The sequence below is a fragment of the Poromitra crassiceps genome (genome assembly GCF_964638095.1).
Source record: "Poromitra crassiceps genome assembly, chromosome: 1".
Classification (NCBI taxonomy): Eukaryota; Metazoa; Chordata; class Actinopteri; order Beryciformes; family Melamphaidae; genus Poromitra; species Poromitra crassiceps.
Genome location: NC_139623.1, coordinates 60,388,057 through 60,406,696, shown reverse-complemented (window position 1 = coordinate 60,406,696; position 18,640 = coordinate 60,388,057). Strand labels below are relative to the sequence as shown.

The 18,640-nt window shown below is 44.4% G+C and overlaps 1 protein-coding gene across 1 annotated transcript in view; it reads left to right on the top strand.

Annotated features, from left to right (window-relative positions):
* Positions 1 to 18,640, top strand: part of LOC310788537 (semaphorin-4A-like) — a 62,243-nt gene continuing 43,603 nt past the window's right edge. Inside the window, exons 1-4 of the mRNA XM_083650075.1 lie at positions 1 to 214; positions 8,383 to 8,534; positions 11,985 to 12,047; positions 16,309 to 16,407. Of these exons, the coding sequence (XP_083506201.1) occupies positions 133 to 214; positions 8,383 to 8,534; positions 11,985 to 12,047; positions 16,309 to 16,407 (396 nt within the window). The 5' untranslated portion in view covers positions 1 to 132. The remainder of the gene's footprint in view (positions 215 to 8,382; positions 8,535 to 11,984; positions 12,048 to 16,308; positions 16,408 to 18,640) is intronic.

The window sequence follows — 18,640 nt, the reverse complement described above, 5'->3', positions numbered from 1 at the left end:
TCTGTCCGTCTACACGAGATACCACTGACGAAGCTCCTGTAAGAGGCAAATACTAACTCTATCTGTCTATCATCTATCTATCCATCCACCTCTCTGTCTGTTTCACCTCGTCTGGTCTCGTCTCGACTCATCATGCCTGGGCTGGTCTTACTCCTGCTCGGCATGATCGGCTGCTCCGGCTCTCTGCCTCCTCCACGGGTCTCCTTCCCCCTCAGTAAGTCCTCTAGATATTAATTCAATAATAATAATAATAATGTTAAAATGAGTATTTAAGTGTTTTTGTTCCACTGGTCCATGATGGCAAGGGATGGGAAGTTGAAAACTGAGAATGTGTTTCACATTGGAAATGCTGTAACCTTCAATGGCACTTTTATTATTAGTAGTAGTAGTAGTAGTAGTAGTAATACTTATTTTTATTTTATTTATTTAGCCTTTATTTAAATAGGCAAAATCACATCTCATCATATCAGACAGCAGCATAAAAACCATACTCGTGTGGGTACTAGGGGTGTCAAAAATAATCGATTATAAGATGCATCGCGATGCGGACGTGCACGATTCTGCATCGATTCACAAATGTCAAAAATCGATTATAAAAAAATATATATATATATAGTCAAATAAAATATAATGTACATGCAGTTGTTTATTTTAATTATGGATCATAATACAATGCAATTCCAAATGCACATTTATTTTAAAAGTAGCCACACAGTGAGAAAAAAGAAAGTGAGAAAAAATAAATCATCTATTGCGGAAAAAAGTGATGCATCGATTTAAGATGCATCGAGATGCATCGATAATCGTAATCGAATCGTAGCCCTCTGAATCGTAATCGAATCGTGAGGCCAGTGAAGATTCACAGCCCTAGTGGGTACCATACTTGCCCAACATTTAGAGTGTTGGGTGAGTCTGGTACTAACAGTGTGAATGTTTTCTGTCAGTCAGCTGTGACTCAGCTGTCTTGTGAAACACGTCACATGTTGCAGCTCAGTGTAGAGATGTGACAGAATCTCATTGACAAAACGTAGCTTCTTCTTCTCTTCCTCTTATTGCCTGTAGGCTCCTGAGTGGAGCGCAGGGCTCTAACCACACTGTTGCCTGTAGGCTCCTGAGTGGAGCGCAGGGCGCTAACCACACTGAGCCAACGGGCTCCAGGCAGTCTTCCTCAGACAGAGGAAGTCTGCCATTGTGGTTTCTGTAGCAAGTGTTTTTTTTACGCGGTGGGCTTGCTCCACATCCCATAATATGTAGAAGCAGTGAGCATCAGCTGAGCCAACCACAAGTCTGACGTCAGCATCAAGCCAGCAACCGGCTGACTGGACAACAATTAGGTTTTTATTATTTTGTTGTTTCATAATGAGAGGGGTCATCAGCAAATATCAAACAAGACTGCTGGACCGACAGGGCAATCAAGTCACCAACCCTCTTGCTTGAAGACAAGGCTAACAGCAGCGCAGTCTTCAAGCACAGGAACTTTAGGTCCACAGTTTCCAAGGGCTCGAACGGGAGACCCGAGAGACCCTCCAACACTGTGACAAGTCCCATTTAGGGAAGACATTCTGCACCCGTGGTTGCAGCCTGCGCACCCCCTTCATAAATAATTGAATAATAATTGATTAGATTTATATAGCGCCTTTCTAGATACTCAAAGTGCTTCACATATCAGGGGAGGGAGGGGGAGGGAACTATCCACCGCCACTTGGTTCAAGGTTCTCGACCGTACACCGCCCTGCTTGTTCAAGTAGGCGATCCTGGCCATGTTGTCCGAGCGAATCAGGACATGGCAACCACGTATCTGATGCCGGAAGTGGAGTAGGCCAGGCGAAACGCTCCCAGCTCTAGCACATTTATGTGGTGAAGCTCCTGGGCTTCCCACTGGCCGTTTCCCGAGAGGCTATTGCACACCGCGCCCCAACCCCTCAGGGAGGCGTCGGCGCGAATGACACGCCTGAGTGGAACAGGCCCCACTCGCACGCCCGTGGAGAGCCAGCGAGGGTCCGTCCACACACGCAGTGCCCGTCGGGCCAGACTCGTCAAGGGTACTCTTCGATGACGGCCCCTGCCCGGGTCCAGGTGGTGAGGAACCAGATCTGGAACGGACACATGTGCACTCGTCCCAGTGGAAGCACGGCAGCCGCCGCAGCCATGTGCCCCAGCAACACAACGCACTGATGCACGAGGCTGTGTGACCCAGGCGCAGGGCTTGGGCTTGGGCTAGCCGCATGATGCGCCCCGGCCTCTCCGCAGAGAGCCGCGCATTCATGGTCAGCGAGTTCAACTCCAGCCCCAGGAAGGTCGTGACCTGGACCGGGGCGAGTCAACTCTTCTGTCAGTTTATCAGAAACCCCAGGGCCTGTAGGTGGTCTGTCACCGGCCTGGTCTGCGCGATGACGAGGTCCCCCGAGTCCGCCGCTATGAGCGCGTCATCGAGGTAAACATAGATGCATATCCCCTTTGCACGGAGGGGAGCCAGCGCCGTGTTCACACAGGCGGTGAACGTCCGTGGGCTCAGGGGCAGACTGAAGGGGAGGACGCAGAACTCGTAGCCTGTCCCCTGGAAGGAAAACCTGAGGTATTTCCTGTGCCTCTCCACCACAGACACATTAGACCCGCTTGGTTTCAGAAAATACTTTGTCTTGTCTCTATCTCTTTCTCTCACTGCATGTTGATATGTAGCCACACTCTCCACCTGTTGAGACAGAGCTGCATGCTAACTGCGCCCAGGCACATGCATTGAGCGCCATGCATCCTTGTGAATTAGGTGTTTCGTTGTTTGGTTCACCGCATAACACAGTAGCCGACACTATAACTTGGACGTAAAAAATATTAATTTAGGCTATTTAATAGGAGGTGCTGTGTCAGAGCCAGATCCATTTGTAGGCTATGCATTGATTAACTGCGGACTGGCGGGGTCTCGCAGCGCTCGCATGTGCAGACAGGCAGACAGACACACAGAGCGCATATAGCCTACGTCAACGTCGTCAGTGCACCCTGCGAATGATGCCCTCTTTAAAGTGGAAATTCGTTCACCAGCAACACATTTTCGTTCTGAGCTTTTTCGTTTAGTTTCTGCTGATTTCTTTACACTAAATCCGACATGTGTGGTTCAATCATTTGTTTGAGAATTGTTCTCATCAATGTGTATTGGAGGAATGTTTTTGTTTAGTGTGCTGGAGGATTCAACTTGTGTTTTCGTTTTGTTCATGTGTTTTTTCTGCTTGCATTATGTGAAAATGTTTCTCTGTCCCCCGTGACCATGAATAATTCACCCATTGAAATAGTACAGGAGTACAAGTACCTGGGCACTATTATTGACAGTAAACTGACATGGAATGTCAACACCAATGCCAGAGGCCTGTACTACAAAGCAAGATTAGTGGTTTAGCGAGGTAAGTTCAGGTTTAACCCTGGTTTAGCCGTACTACAAAGCAAGTTAACTTCTTACCGACATATATTTCCATAGCAACTTATGCTTCACACTTAACCTGGTCCGCAGCAGGTTAAGTTGCAAGGATAAGATTAGACCTTAAATACACCACCCACGAACCAATCGAATCAGCAGTTTGGAAAAATGGCCAACCCCTTTCTGGACGAGGAAGGAGCACGAATTGTAATGTTGAATTAACCAAGGACTAAAGCCTTGCACTTAGGCTACATTTTAATTAAGCCCTACTTACCACTTTGGAATATGTTTTTATATATTCATTTTTGTGCTCTCAAGTAGCCTAGATACGTTGTTTGACCGCGCTGATCGATTGCAGCTGAATAGTGAGTGGAGAAATATCACTAAACCGGCATAAAAAGGTTACATAAACGTCTCCAAAGCACACGGTGCCGTGTGTGCAACGGAGCTGAGACTGACGTTGGGTTGGAATTGAAATGGTCATACATGCTAGAATAGCCTACTACATCTAAGCAATTTAATATGGGATCGCCTGCACACAGGCGATCCCATATTAAGATGATTCATATCTAGGCTACTCCTGCATTTTGCAGCTGCAACTGTGTTGCTTTTGGCCTGTATGATGTGATTGAACTTCATATTTCCAGCATCATTATATGAAATATGGAGATATGCGACTCTGCTGACATTACAATAGCCATGTGACCACAAAATAGGCTAGTTTTTATCAATGAAAACTATGCCCGCATCGTCTCAATTCAGTTCAGCAGTTTTCTCTTTTATAGGCTATTAGGATATCATTATTTTATATATGAATTATTCGATCAGTGCAACCACACACATAATGAGTGATAGAGATCATTATTCATTGAGCATGCGTTTCTAAATCTATGGTCTAAATAGGCTTACAGGTTGTGGAAATTTATAGACTGAGATTACACATTTACATTTTTACACTCGCAAAAAGCTGCTGCAGGAGACAGAAATCGCTGATCAAAGTAAATCAAATGACTGATGTGAATAAAAGCGTCAGCTTTAGACAGTCTTTCAGCAGACTATATCCAACGCAGATTTTCATTCTGACAGGCTACATTAAATATCCGCTAAAACTCTGATCACTGCGCTTTCATTGAACGAGGAAATGGGTGTGCCTGCCGTGTCAACTCAGCTGTTCATAATGTGATTGGCCACAAAATAGGCTATTTTTTATAAATGAAATCTATGCCCGCACGTACCGTGTCGATTCAGTTCAGAAGCATTTTTTAATTGTATTATCATTCTTTTTTTATTGATTAGCCTATAGGAATTATTCAATCAGTGCGACTAAACCACATCTAAACTAAAGTGCACATCATGAGATCATTATTATTCATTGAGCCAAAATGGTCTATACATACGGATTTTGGACTGAGATAGATTACACATTGCTTCCACAAAAGACTGTAGATAGAGAGCTGTAGATAGCCTACGAAACCGCTCTTCAAAGAAATTACTGGTGTGGATAAAAGTGGTCACTTTAGACAGTCATTCGGGAACAGTAATAATATCCAACGCAGATTTGTATTTGCGGTTTCATTCAATGAGGAAATAGGCGTGTCTGGCGCTGTCAGAGTTGGAGCAGTCCATATTGCACTGTGATTGGCAGTTGTTAAAAACCACGCCTCTTTTGCGGGCACGAGCTCCAGTGCACGGGCATTTTCATGTGCACGAGCTGTGAGCTTGATTAGAAAAACCTGGTTCGAGTTAACGAGTGCCAATCGACGTTCGTAGTACAAGTTAACTACAATCGAGCTGATCTGGTTTAGACAAACCAGATCAAGGGACAGATCCTGGATCTTCTTATACAACATTCGTAGTACAGGCCACTGGTCTGCAAAGGCTCAACAGAACTTAAAAGTTTTAAAGTGGACAGAACTTTGCAGATACTGTTCTATAAGACCTGCATCCAGAGTGTGCTGACCTTCAGTATTCAGTGTTGGGGTGGATCACTAAGTGTACAGAACAAGAATCAATTACACAGGGTTGCTAAATTGGGAGGTAAGATAACCGGGTACCAATGTGCAATATTACTAACATGTCAGACCAGTACACCAAGAAAAGTCATCAGTCATCTGCCGTTTGCTGAGGTCAGCTAGTACTATCACATTTCTACCCCATTTCAACCAATCATATCACGACATGACAGCTGTCAATCTTCATGGCTCTGAGAAAATTCTGAGCAGGCAACATGGCTGCCTAGTAGTGCAGACTTTTCTAGTCCATAAATGTTAATATACTTGGCCAATAATAAGTATAACATACAAAATAAAACTCATACTGTTTTCATTTAATGTAGAATGCAAAGAACATGTAACGGGCTTGTTAAACTCGCATTCCAGCAATATTGTTATTTACCACAGCTCGTCACACACTTCAAGCCAGCAGCCAGCGCGCACTCCACAGGGCTGTATTTATATTGTGTTTGTACATAGACTGTTATTGAAATGTGACAGGTAGGTTTCCGTTTTGACCGGTAAAATACATTATTTTGTGTTGCAGACTTGTTCTGCCCCAAAACGAGTGAGATCCATAATATGGATCCCACTCGATTTGGGGGCAGAACTAGCCTTACCTAACTAACCTAACTAGCCTTATTCAACCGCCAGGATTGGCCAACATCAACTCCAGGCCCTAATCCTGCTTTCCAACAGTCAAATCAAACTCCTCCACATGCTGTGTCCCGCCTCTCTACCCTGTTTCAGTCGCAATACGTCACACAGATCCTCTCCGACCCATTTCAGCTCGACTTTAAGGGCTACAGTATAGTCGAGCGAGGCACTGCAGCGCATTCCTTGGCAGATCACGCGCAAGCTCCCCACATGCACCAAGGCATCTATAGTCAGTGCTGCAGCCAAGTGATCATCATGTCTGTCTGTCCTTCTGCCTGCCTGTCTGTCTGTCTGTCTGTCTGTCTGTCTGTCTGTCTGTCCTTCTGCCTGCCTGTCTTTCTGTCTGTCTGTCTGTCTGTCTGTCTGTCTGTCTGTCTGTCTGTCTGTCCTTCTGCCTGCCTGTCTTTCTGTCTGTCTGTCTGTCTGTCTGTCTGTCTGTCTGTCTGTCTGTCTGACTGACCGTCATTCACCTTCTGGTAAAGTGTTGAATCCAAAGCATTTGGTATGGTTGATGCCGGTTTGCTCTACTTGCTTGTCACCCACAGACGTCTGATGATCACAGCATAGCCCCCCTCCCTCTGCTGCGAGCAAGGACTGTAGGTTTTATATTGATATGCAAATTAGCATAATGTAATCTGGTGACTTCTGGTGATGTTTTTGAGCAGCCAATAGTTCAGTTCAGTTCAGTTCAGTTGTATTGATATCCCGAGGGAAATTAGATTTGCAGCAGGCATCAACAACACAGTAGACAAAAACAACATCAGACGACATCACAGATCATAATAAACATGACAGCTGCAATAGCTACGGGAGCGAACAGGTTTGAGCAAAAAAAAGGAAAAGTACATTACCCCTATAAGGCACTGACAACATTGTGCAATAATGCACTGATAATGCAATAAAATGCATAAGCAGAGACAATCAAGGTAGATTCAAAAGAACTACCAATAAAAATACTACTAATAAGGTGTGATGCATTAAAGTGCATGGTAATAATGTAACCAGTGCATTAAAGTGCATAATACCGAAACAATATTGATAATAAAAAACAAGGCATTGAAGTGCAAATGCATAAGAAGTAGTATGGGGTGTGCAGACAAGCCTAGCCCAGGAGATTAAGCCTGTCTATAGCAACAGGAATAAAAGAGACCCTGGTACGCTGCGTCCTGGTCTTTGGCATCCTAAAACGGTGGCCGGATGGGAGGAGGTCAAACCCCTGAAACAGTGGGTGCTCAGAACAGTGGAGAATAAGCTTAGCCTTGCTGCTTACCCGCTTAAGGTATATATCCTGGAGCTGGGCTTGCTGCACCCCCATCACTTTACTTGCCACTTTGATAAGCCTGTTCTTATTGGACAGGGAGAGGAAACCAAACCAAGCCACACAACAATAAGAAAGAACACACTCAATAAAGCACTGATAAAACAAAGTCATTAGAACATTGCAAACTTTAAATGAACTCAGTTTCTTTTCTTAAGAAGAAGAGGCGCTGCTGGACTGTGGGGTATTTCACAGGAAACCCCCACGCTTTAAATGAACTCAGTTTCTTTTCTTAAGAAGAAGAGGCGCTGCTGGACCTTTTTGCATACAGCATCTGGGTTGGATTCAAAGCTCAGCTTATTGTCAATGACAGTTCCCAGGTATTTATATTGTGGGACAATCTCGACTTCCTTATCCTGGATGATGGTATAAGGAGTTAGCTGCTAGGTCGAGATTTCCGAAAATCAATAACCATGTCTTTGGTCTTTGACACATTGATTGAGAGGAAGAAGTCATTGCACCAAGTTATGAAATCATCAACCACAGCGCCGTGCTCAGTTTCACTGTTGTTCAAAAGACTCACTATGACGGAGTCGTCAGCAAACCTCAGGATGTGCCTGTTCTCATAGATGCTCCTGCAGAAGTTTGTGTAAAGAATGAAGAACAGTGAGGAAAGAACACAGCCCTGTGGGGAACCCATAGAGGAACTTAATTTGGATTCATTTTACTACTTCTAAATGTACTCAAGTTAAAGTAAAATTACCGATTTAAAAAAATTACTCAAAAAGTATAAGTACACAAAAAAGCTACTCAATTTCAGTAATTTGAATGCTTGTAATTAGTTACTTCTACCTCTGCCAAAAACCAATGGGTGAGTCACAGTGACATATAGACAGTCGATGTGAAAAACGCAAATATTTGAAACCCTACTCCATATTGAGGTGTGTGTGTGCGTGTTTGCGCGCTTCCACGTGCGTGTGCGTGCATGTGTGTGCGTGTTTGTGCGTGCGCATGTGTGCGTCTGTGTGTGTGTGTGTGATGTGCGTGCATGTGTGTCTGTGTGTGTGTAGACTCCACAGACAGGCCGCTGGCCCATTTCAGGGACGCCCACAGCAGCAGCCTGTTGCTAAGCGTCGATGGCGCCACACTGTATGTGGGAGGGCAGGACGCGGTCCTCTCATTGGATGTCAGCCGGCGTGATGTCATCAGCCTGAAGAACAAGGTAGTCATGCACTCCCATGATGCTTAGCAGGACTGGGACGCAGTGTGTTCATGTGCTGGAAGTCCTACAGCTTTTTGTTAGTTTGTATGAAATATGATTCAGCAATATGACACTGGAGGTGGGGCTGTTGTTACTGTATATCAGCACCTAGCCTCAATGTGACACTCAATGTTAAGGTTGCTTCCTCGGCAGGACGGCTCCTTCCTAGTCACGTCCTACAGAGGGCAGGCAAGAGCCCTTCCTCACATTCGAAGAGCAAACATTTTGGAACAGGCTAGTGAGTGTGCGTGATTGCATCATGGTCCCAATGTCACTTCCGCACCAAAACACAACAAAGGAATTTGACAGACCTAGCGAGCTAGTTAGCTAGCAGGCCAGCTAACAAACTTAGCCAGCTCAGTTAGCCCAAGGCTACTGAAGTTTCTAGCTTATTAATGAACAATTTGGCATTAAAACGTTTGCTACCACACTAAACTGATTTTTAATTTACGATGCTCGCCAGGATACACATGCATCCTCGAAATTTCTTCTCTGCTGAGGATGCAGTCCTTTGTAGAATTTGAAGATTGAATGGTACTTTGTGGCCTCCGATGACGTAGTATCCTTTAAATTCAGTCTTCTTTCCTTTTAATTTCAGCCCCATGAAAGGATACCACACCGATGCCGCCGTCCATAGGGCGGCGGCGGAAAATGTTGGCCATTTAAGCCCGATTTGGAGGAATATCTCATTTTAAATTAATATTCAGATTAGACTATTGTAATGTCATTATTTGCCCTTTCTCACTCACCTCCATATCATCTATACCAGCTCTCCTTGTCCTGTTGAATCATCATGCTCTCTGTTTCTCTCTCCCTCTTTGCTCTGAATACCCCAGAGCAGTGATTCCCAACCTGTGGTCCGCGGCCCCCTGGTGGGCCGCGAAGGTATTGCAAGTGGGCCGCCAAATCATTTCCAAAAAAGTATGATTTTTGAAAAAAAAAATTTTTTTTTTTTTTTTTCAATTTTTTTTTTAAAGATTTTGAAAAATCATACTTGAAAAAGTATGATTTTTGTTTCTTTGATGTTATTGCTTTTGCTTGAATTGAAGTTTCATCTTTACATCATCTTTATATTGGGTTTGTGTTTATTTGTAACCCTATCGATTTAATGGGCTTTCTTCTGATATTTGGATTTTGTTTGGATCTGATATTGGATGTCAAATTGTTATGAGAATGCATTTTTCCATTGTTGAAGGATACCGTTATTTATTAATCATTTGTTAATTAGCCTGTTACAGACAGCCCCTTGCTTGTCATTTCTGACATCTGTGTGGTGCTGATGGACAGCTCCTTGAATGATTGGTGTGTGTGTGTGTGTGTGTGTGTGTGTGTGTGTGTGTGTGTGTGTGTGCGTGTGTGTGTGTATGTGTGTGTGTGTGTGTGGACAGCTCCTTGAAAACTGTAATACTGAAGGTGTTGCAACATGTTACAGGTGCTGTGTTAGTGACTGTGGAGCTTCCAACATGTTTCTCCTGTATTCAGTTCAGTCCTTTATGTTCAATTTTCAATAAAAAAGTGCTCTGAGAACGCATTATATGGCCTTTGTATTTATGGGGTCGGAGGTGGGCCGCGAACATTTTTGAGACATAAAAGTGGGCCCTGAGTTGGAAAAGGTTGGGAACCACTGCCCCAGAGTGAACAAAGAAATACTATCAGTAAACTAATGACTTAGAAAGAATATTGATACACATATGGAGTCCAACAGGAGTCTGTTATTATAGACTGTTGTAGGCCAGGGACAACTGATTTAGTATGAATGGCTTGCAAAAAAAATCTTATCCCTGCATTGATTAAATATTGGCAGAAATGTAAACACTCAGAGATTCTGTGAAGTAACAGCCTATTTCACTATGGACTAACGGCTTAATTTCCAGTAGGATATACAAAAGTTGAATAACATTCACTAGGACAGTTCTATGGTTAGGACAAGACAAGAGTATCACTATAAACTATCAGACCCTGTAAGTCCACTGAGAAGGAAATTATTATGTAGGACTAGTATAGTATAGCCATCACAGGAAAAAATTGAAATAAAAGGCTTCTTGGAGATTTGGACAATATCACAGCATCATGTTCGATTTAACATCGATTATCTTTAATATCACAATCAAATTCATTCATATCCATAATGTTTATTACTCTTATGGAGCACAGGAAAGTTTTGGAGAGTAGATGGAGAACGGTGATGTCATGTCAGATCCAAAGAGATTGCAAACTGGTTTGTAACTAATTTAATTACTACTTATTTTTCGTTCTCAGGCTTTCATATATTTCTGCTTACTTGTAAAGTGGAAAGCCCTCCTTCTTATGAACAAAATAAGGTATAGTTGGGCGGACTTGAGGCAGGACTGAACCATTTTATGAAAATCGAAGGGGGAGGAGGGTGGATGATTTCTTTTGCCAAAATACAATAAAAATAAAAATAAACCATTAGTTTTATTAGTACATTGTGAATAAAATATTATATTAATGACGATAGGTTAATAATTTAATACTGCAAAAAATTCCAGAGTCTTCCATTTTTTTAGGGCCCCTGTCAGGGCCCCTGTCAGCCAAGGGCCCTTGGAATCGTCCACAGTTTCCTATAGGATACTACAGCACCCACTCCATGATGAGCTGGTCAAGCATAAGAGCACTTTCACTGCTCTGGCGCACCCTCAATATCAGCATGCATGGAATGCCTCTTGTCCGGTCAAATTGCTCAACCGGAATTAGCTGTTGTATAATTGGCGTTATTTCTCTCTTAACATGTCAGTGTGTCTGCTCTCCTCAGGTGGACTCTTAACATGTCAGTGTGTCTGCTCTCCTCAGGTGGACTCTTAACATGTCAGTGTGTCTGCTCTCCTCAGGTGGACTCTTAACATGTCAGTGTGTCTGCTCTCCTCAGGTGGACTCTTAACATGTCAGTGTGTCTGCTCTCCTCAGGTGGACTCTTAACATGTCATTGTGTCTGCTCTCCTCAGGTGGACTCTTAACATGTCAGTGTGTCTGCTCTCCTCAGGTGGACTCTTAACATGTCAGTGTGTCTGCTCTCCTCAGGTGGACTCTTAACATGTCAGTGTGTCTGCTCTCCTCAGGTGGACTCTTAACATGTCAGTGTGTCTGCTCTCCTCAGGTGGACTCTTAACATGTCAGTGTGTCTGCTCTCCTCAGGTGGACTCTTAACATGTCAGTGTGTCTGCTCTCCTCAGGTGGACTGGAGTCCTCTCTTAACATGTCAGTGTGTCTGCTCTCCTCAGGTGGACTCTTAACATGTCAGTGTGTCTGCTCTCCTCAGGTGGACTGGAGTCCTCTCTTAACATGTCAGTGTGTCTGCTCTCCTCAGGTGGACTGGAGTCCTCTCTTAACATGTCAGTGTGTCTGCTCTCCTCAGGTGGACTCTTAAAATGTCAGTGTGTCTGCTCTCCTCAGGTGGACTGGAGTCCGTCTGACGGTGACCTGCAGGCCTGTGAGGATAAAGGCAAAAATAAAACGGTAACAAACCATATAATTCCAGTTTTGTACATTTGCATGTTTTAATTTCTGTTATAACTTGGTCTGTGAATACTCTTTTCTGATTGGCCAGCAGGTGTGCGTTAAAATCCTTTAACGTACATGTAGTCCGGTGCAAGTTTAATCACAGTTCTAAATTCCAACCTGCACAGCTGTTTAATCAAACAGCACAGCTAACGTTATTCGCTACTTCAGGGTGACAGAGCCTATCTCATCGTTCCTGAAAATCTTCATATTGATTTGGGGACAATAGCACGGCTGGATACAGTAGCTAGCTTGTCTTGTTGTTACAAATAGGATACTGTTATATTTACTGTTTGTCAACCGTATGCATTGTTATTGACTTTGAAAATTGCTAGCATAGCTACGGTATTGACGTTAGCTTTCTGACTTAGCTGAGCTAATTAAAGATTTATTCTATTAGCTGAGCAGAATAGCCATTCCATGAGAAGCTGAGGGCGAGCCAAGATCGACTGTGCCTTGCACAAGTTTGTCATAGATGTATGCTAAAAAGAGCTGCTGCATGCCAATGATTTTGCTGGCTACTTTAACAATATTGGAGAGACAATTTTTGTTTGCACAGTAAGGTTCCCATACCAAGAAATTAAACAAAATGTTAAAATAGACTCAATAAAAGATTTTGGAGAATAAAACCATCAAAGGCTTGTCCATATTGAAAGTGTTCCGTCTGCACAGGTAATATAGGGCTCTATCTTCCCAAAAGCGCTAATTTAGCATTTGCGCTCGTTTAACGCCGTGCGCAATGCAAATTGGGGGCGGACACAAGCGCATGCCTGTGATAATTGTACTGGGCATTGGCTGCCCCATGCCAAAGCAGGCGTTTCAGCGCTAAAATGTGGGATAGATGGCATTACCCTATCGTCAGCAGCTAAGAGCTTTGAAAAGGACCTCTTACGCGCAAATAGCTCTCTGCGCTGGGAGCGCAGCCGTAATCTCCGTGCAGCGCAGCGCAGTGGAAAGTGGAATTCCTTTTGGATATGTCATTACGCACAGCCTTGCCACACCAAGACATCAAATTATGCTGCTAAAATTGGGCATCTTCTGACAAGCGCTATCCCCTAATAGCGCTTGCGCACCTGTTTGCGCGTGCCTTAAGGCAGGAAAGATAGCAGTCCGCCTTGCGCCATCCGCCAGGTGTTATGCCGAGTTTTGCACCCCAGCGCCAGCAGCATCCCCACCTCACGGGAGCATATTGCAATGATTTATACAGAAATGTAACTGTTTAAAAGTGATATAATTGTCTGGTAGACGTGACCTCCCTGATTTCTAAGGGTGTATTCACACCTATCTCGTTTGGAGCAGTTGTTCCAAAACAGAGAGCATTTTCCCCCTTGGTGCGGTTCGTTTGGGGGAGTGTGAACACAGCAATCGCACTCGGATGAGGGACAAAACAAGCGGACCGAGATCGCCAAGAAAGGGTGGTCTCGGTCCGCTTTTAAACGAACTCTGGTGCGGTTCCTTTGTGGTGAGAACGTGAGCCGACCTCGATCCGCCACAACAGCAGTAAACGGTGCGCATTTTTGGATAAACCAGCTGCCGTAGTCAGCTGCGCTGTGCGTAGTAATGGCCTGAAGAACGAACATTTTTATCGTTTAAAAACAACATCTTTCAGATCCTGTTTTGGCGACTTGTGACTTGCATCGATAAACTTTGGGGGATTTTTGGATCATCACATCAGCAGTTGAACTCAATCAACTTACCTCGGACCATGGGAAGCAACGTTAACTCATTGAGTGCCATGGACGTCTTTCGACGTCCAATTAAATAGTGACGTAGAGTGCCACGGACGTCTTTCGACGTCCAATGCGTTTTTTGACGGTGGGACGTCGATCAAAGCCTTCCGCATCTCCTGTACAACTATTATAGCTATTGGAGGTCTATAACCTATTTTACAGAACCCTTAGTTGGCGACAGTGCTCTCCAGGTTAACAGAAAGGCAGAGAAAAACAGAGAATAAGTCGTTGGGGAAACGGAAATCGCATCGCATCCGTATGCATCGATATGCATGAAGCGTTTTAACGTTAGATGTGCCTGCAGCAGCAGCAGCCAATCTGCTCCCACAATTGAGCTCCTCCATGTCCGCACCCTTCACAGTGCAGAGCAAACTCAGCAGAGAGCCACCTCCCATAAGGAGGAGTGTGCAGTTGAGGCGGGGCGGGGGGGGGGGGGGGGGGCACGCAGAGCAGCACACACACAACACCCAGACAGTGTTGTGACTACATCAGAAAATTAGCTTCAGAGTCAGTGATGTGTTTGAAATGTTTAATTTCACAAAAGGGCCATTATCTCAGCTTCTAGAAAAAAAAGGCTCTTTTTTGTTAAATCAAGCTATCTTCTCCGGCTGATAACTAAAGAACGGAAAATGATATCAATAAACCTGTTTTTGCTGATGATAGAAAAGAGTCTCATCGTTCTTTTTGCGTGTTCATTGTTTACATAGTAATATCACACAATATTCTGTGGGCCTCGAGAAATCACTGAAAAAAGCTCTGAAACTCTGGCACTGGGAGCGTCCGTTCTCCAAAAGTGGCTGGCACTCAATGAGTTAATGTGTTGAATCTCTACGGATTTTGCCTGTAAATTGTGTGCGGTGTGCTGCTGGCTCCCTCTCTCCCTCCCTCTCTCTCCCTCTCTCTCGCTCTCTCTGGTCTCCATTCAAAATGAAAACAAATCGTGGTAATCAGAGCCAGCCTTCTTTGTGATAAGATTGTCTGGTTCAATCAGACAATCAGACTGATTGCATGTCTTCCTCGAAATGTCCGTTATTATTAAATTATTTATTAATATTTTATTCCTGACAGGGCAGGTGTTCATATAGCCTATGTCTCGGCTAATCCTCATCTCCGTGATAGTAGCCTAATAGCAGAATTCGCGAGGGTCTTTGATCTCCAAATTCCCGATAGCCTAAATAGGCTAAATAAATACATAGGCTTACATAGGCTACATAGCATAGCATACATTAATAAATAAATAAAAAACTTTCTCCCTCTCTCTCTCCCGATCCCTCCCTCTTTCTTTCTTTCTTTCTTTCTTTCTTTCTTTCTCTCTCTCTCTCTCTCTCTCTCCTCGCACGGCGGACGCCCGACATAGCCTAAAATGTAGGTCTAACAAAACGCATTTTTATAATCATATAGGAAAATCTCTGGGAATTATTTTGTCCATCCAGAGAGAGGCTATTAGCCTATCAGCGTGTCTGCTGGCCAATCCAGGAAGTTTGACAATACTATTTGGACCGTTTCATTTGTGGCTGTGTGAACACAAACGAACCAAGGCACAAATGCAACAATTGTATCAATTAAGTACCTGAATCGGAACAAAGCAAACGACCCAGAGGTGTGAATACACCCTAAGTTAAAACAGCCCCGAAATATGTTGCGGATGCAATTCTCGGCCGGCATGCGGAAACGTTCACGGCACCTGTCGCAGACGCAAATTAGAGCCGTGCCAAAATCATCTGTGCCTCAAAATGCCTGCGCAAATGCGATTTGGGTGGTCTTAACTACCAGAATTATTCACAGGCGTGGCCAGGCAATGCTGGGCATTACGTCAATCAAAATGAATCAGATTCCCGTCTCATAATGGCTGTTTGCGCGAGGCATGCAATATGCTGTAATTCTCTCCATGTGTAATAGAGTGTACTCACTCGTGCAAGGACAGAGAGAGCTTATTGACAGATCGTCTGTGGTGCCAACGACCCTCTGGGTTTTGAAGGTAAATAGCCCATGTCCATTGTCCAACACGTTTTCTCAATTCATTTCTCTCTTTGCGATGTGATACAAGTTTCTCAGTGAGTTATAGTTGATTGCCTCACTGAATTATCTGCTAATACCCAATTTTAGCAGCATAATTTGATGTCTAGGCTGTGCGTAATGACATATCCAAAATGAATTCTAATGTACTTTGCACTGCGCTGCGCTGCATGGAGATTATGGGTGCGCTCCCAGCACAGCAGGTAATTGCACGTAAGAGGTCCTTTTCAAAGCTCTTAGCGCAAAGTAATTGCGCGCTGCTGACGATAGGGTAATGCCATCTATCCCACATTTTAGCGCTGACACGCCTGTTTTGGCATGTGGCAGCCAATACCCAGTACAATTATCACAGGCATGCGCTTGTGTCCGCCCCCAATTTGCATTGAGCACGGCATTAAACGAGCGCAAACGCTAAATTAGCGCTTTTGGGAAGATAGGGCCCTATATCTCTCTCTCTGTCTGTCTGCCTTCAGGTCGACTGTCCTAACTTCATCCAGGTGTTGCAGCCGATAAACTCCTCCCACCTGTACGCCTGTGGCAGCTTTGCCTACAACCCCCATGATGCCTACATCGTAAGCCCTTCCCCTTGCTGCTTTAATGTTGTTCTTCTATAGTTCAGCCAGACGAGACAATAAAATCTGTTTCTCTCCTGATACGACTCCACACGTGATCTGAGCTTCAGAGTCAAAACAGCCAGGATACCATGTGATCAGTCACAGTTCAAACGTGTGTTACGGTCATGGTTAGTCAAATAAAACAACTTGGTGAAGATTAGAGAAATGGTTTTGTCGCGGTTAAATAAGAAAACTTAAAAAATGTAAATGTGGCTTGCACTGGGAATCGAACCCCGGCAGCCCAGTCTCCAAAAAATTGTAACATAGCAACGTTTTGGACCAATGTTGCTATGTTACAATTTCGGCTCCAAAATTGTAAAATGGTAACGTTTTTTTCCGGGGGTCTCCGACCCCACAGACTCCTGCATTTGTATGGCAGTTTGTTATGATCCGGTGAAGGTCATGGGAAGGTCCAGGTGGTTTCCAGGATGTTTTTTTCCGGGGGTCTCCGACCCCACAGACTCCTCTAACCTCTCCCAGACCCTAACCCTAAACCTAACCTCTCCCCAGACCCTAACCCTAAACCCTCCCAGACCCTAACCCTAAACCTAACTTCTCCCCAGACCCTAACCCTAAACCTAAAACCTTAGCATTTTACAATTTTGCAGCTGAAATTGTAACATAGCAATGTTGGTCCACTCTAAAACGTTGCTATTTTACAATTTTCTGTGAGACTGTGTTGACCCCGGTCGTCGGCATCGTATACCCCCATCTTCCGCCCTAGCCTAGCCTACTTCCTGAGTCCCGGCTGCCAGAAAAAAAGAAAAAAAAAGTGTTGCATGCATGAAATATACTTCCAGATGAAATACATTCGTTTGAAAGTGCTGCTGAGTGTAATGGGATTTTTTGGTTTGTTCATGTACACAAATCTAGTGCCAAAGTCACACCCTATTCCGGGTTAGGCATACAAACAATGGAATTTTTCGCCATTCATTTTTCCATAGACATTTCGTAAAATGCTTACAAAATTGGTTTTACTTCGTCAAACCAAGCAATTCAGCTATATTTAGAATCAGGAGAGACCATAAAACATATCACTCGGACCAAAACTACAACTAAAATATACAGGAAGTTCAAAACTACAACTAAAATATTGTAGCATTGTCAGGAACCAGTCTAGAGTCAGGATCTAGTTACCGCACTTTATTTGGTTTCACACGGGTCCGGGGGGTACTGTCAGCCGTAGCCCACGCCAAAACAAACCCCACAACACACACCCAAAACCCCGCTACCTCTCCTAGCTTCTCCGCTCTTCACACCCACACAGCCTTCCCTCTCAGGTTCCACACACCAACTCCCCGAGCTGTTCCCCTCTCGCCCACAGCTCCCCTCCCCCCAGCCAATCACAGGTGAACCCCCCCTCTCACCCCACCCACTGGCTATATGTCGCCTTCACAGACCCCCGTAAATCCCCACAGACATGTCAATCCCACAGTTAACCCCCATGCACAGAACAGTATAACACACTTACAGTAGCACACAAACCCAACCCGCTACAATATATATACACAGGGGGTTCAAAACTACAACTAAAATATATATACAGGGGGTTCAAAACTACAACTAAAATATATATACACAGGGGGCCCTATTCTCCCACAGGCCTTCGGCGCAAAAACTGGCCTTAAACGCAAAAAAAACGTGCCTTGCGCCTGCCTCGGGAAGATATCAACATGGCTTTAGGCTCCGAAATGCGCTTTACGCGAAATAGGCGTGGCGCAGTCCCAGAATGGGCGAGAATGGGCGTTTTGGCCTTAAATACCGGCCTAATGATATCTTCCGTCCTGGCGTTAATTTAGCGATTTGCGCTTTTGAAAACAAGGCCTATTCAGTGCGCCAGTTGCGCGGAGCCCTCCTCTGCCTCTCCTCTGTCACCCTTCTCTGTGTCACTCCCTCTCTCTTGCTCATCAGTCTGACAGGCACAATACAGTTCGCCGGTTCTCTCTCTCTCTGACTCCCTCGCTCAGACAGACACAACACAAGTCCGATAGAAAAAAGAAGTTGTTATACCGTACATAGTATAACAACATGACCGTTTTTTCTAACATGACAGTTTTGAGCTCGTGACATTCAGAGGGTGTTGCATCATCCTACCTGTGCAGTGAAGGCGAGAGAAAATGAGATCATTCTGGCCAAACATTCACTGCCTGGCGTTCCTGCAACAGGCACACGTGAAATCTCCCAGCATGCA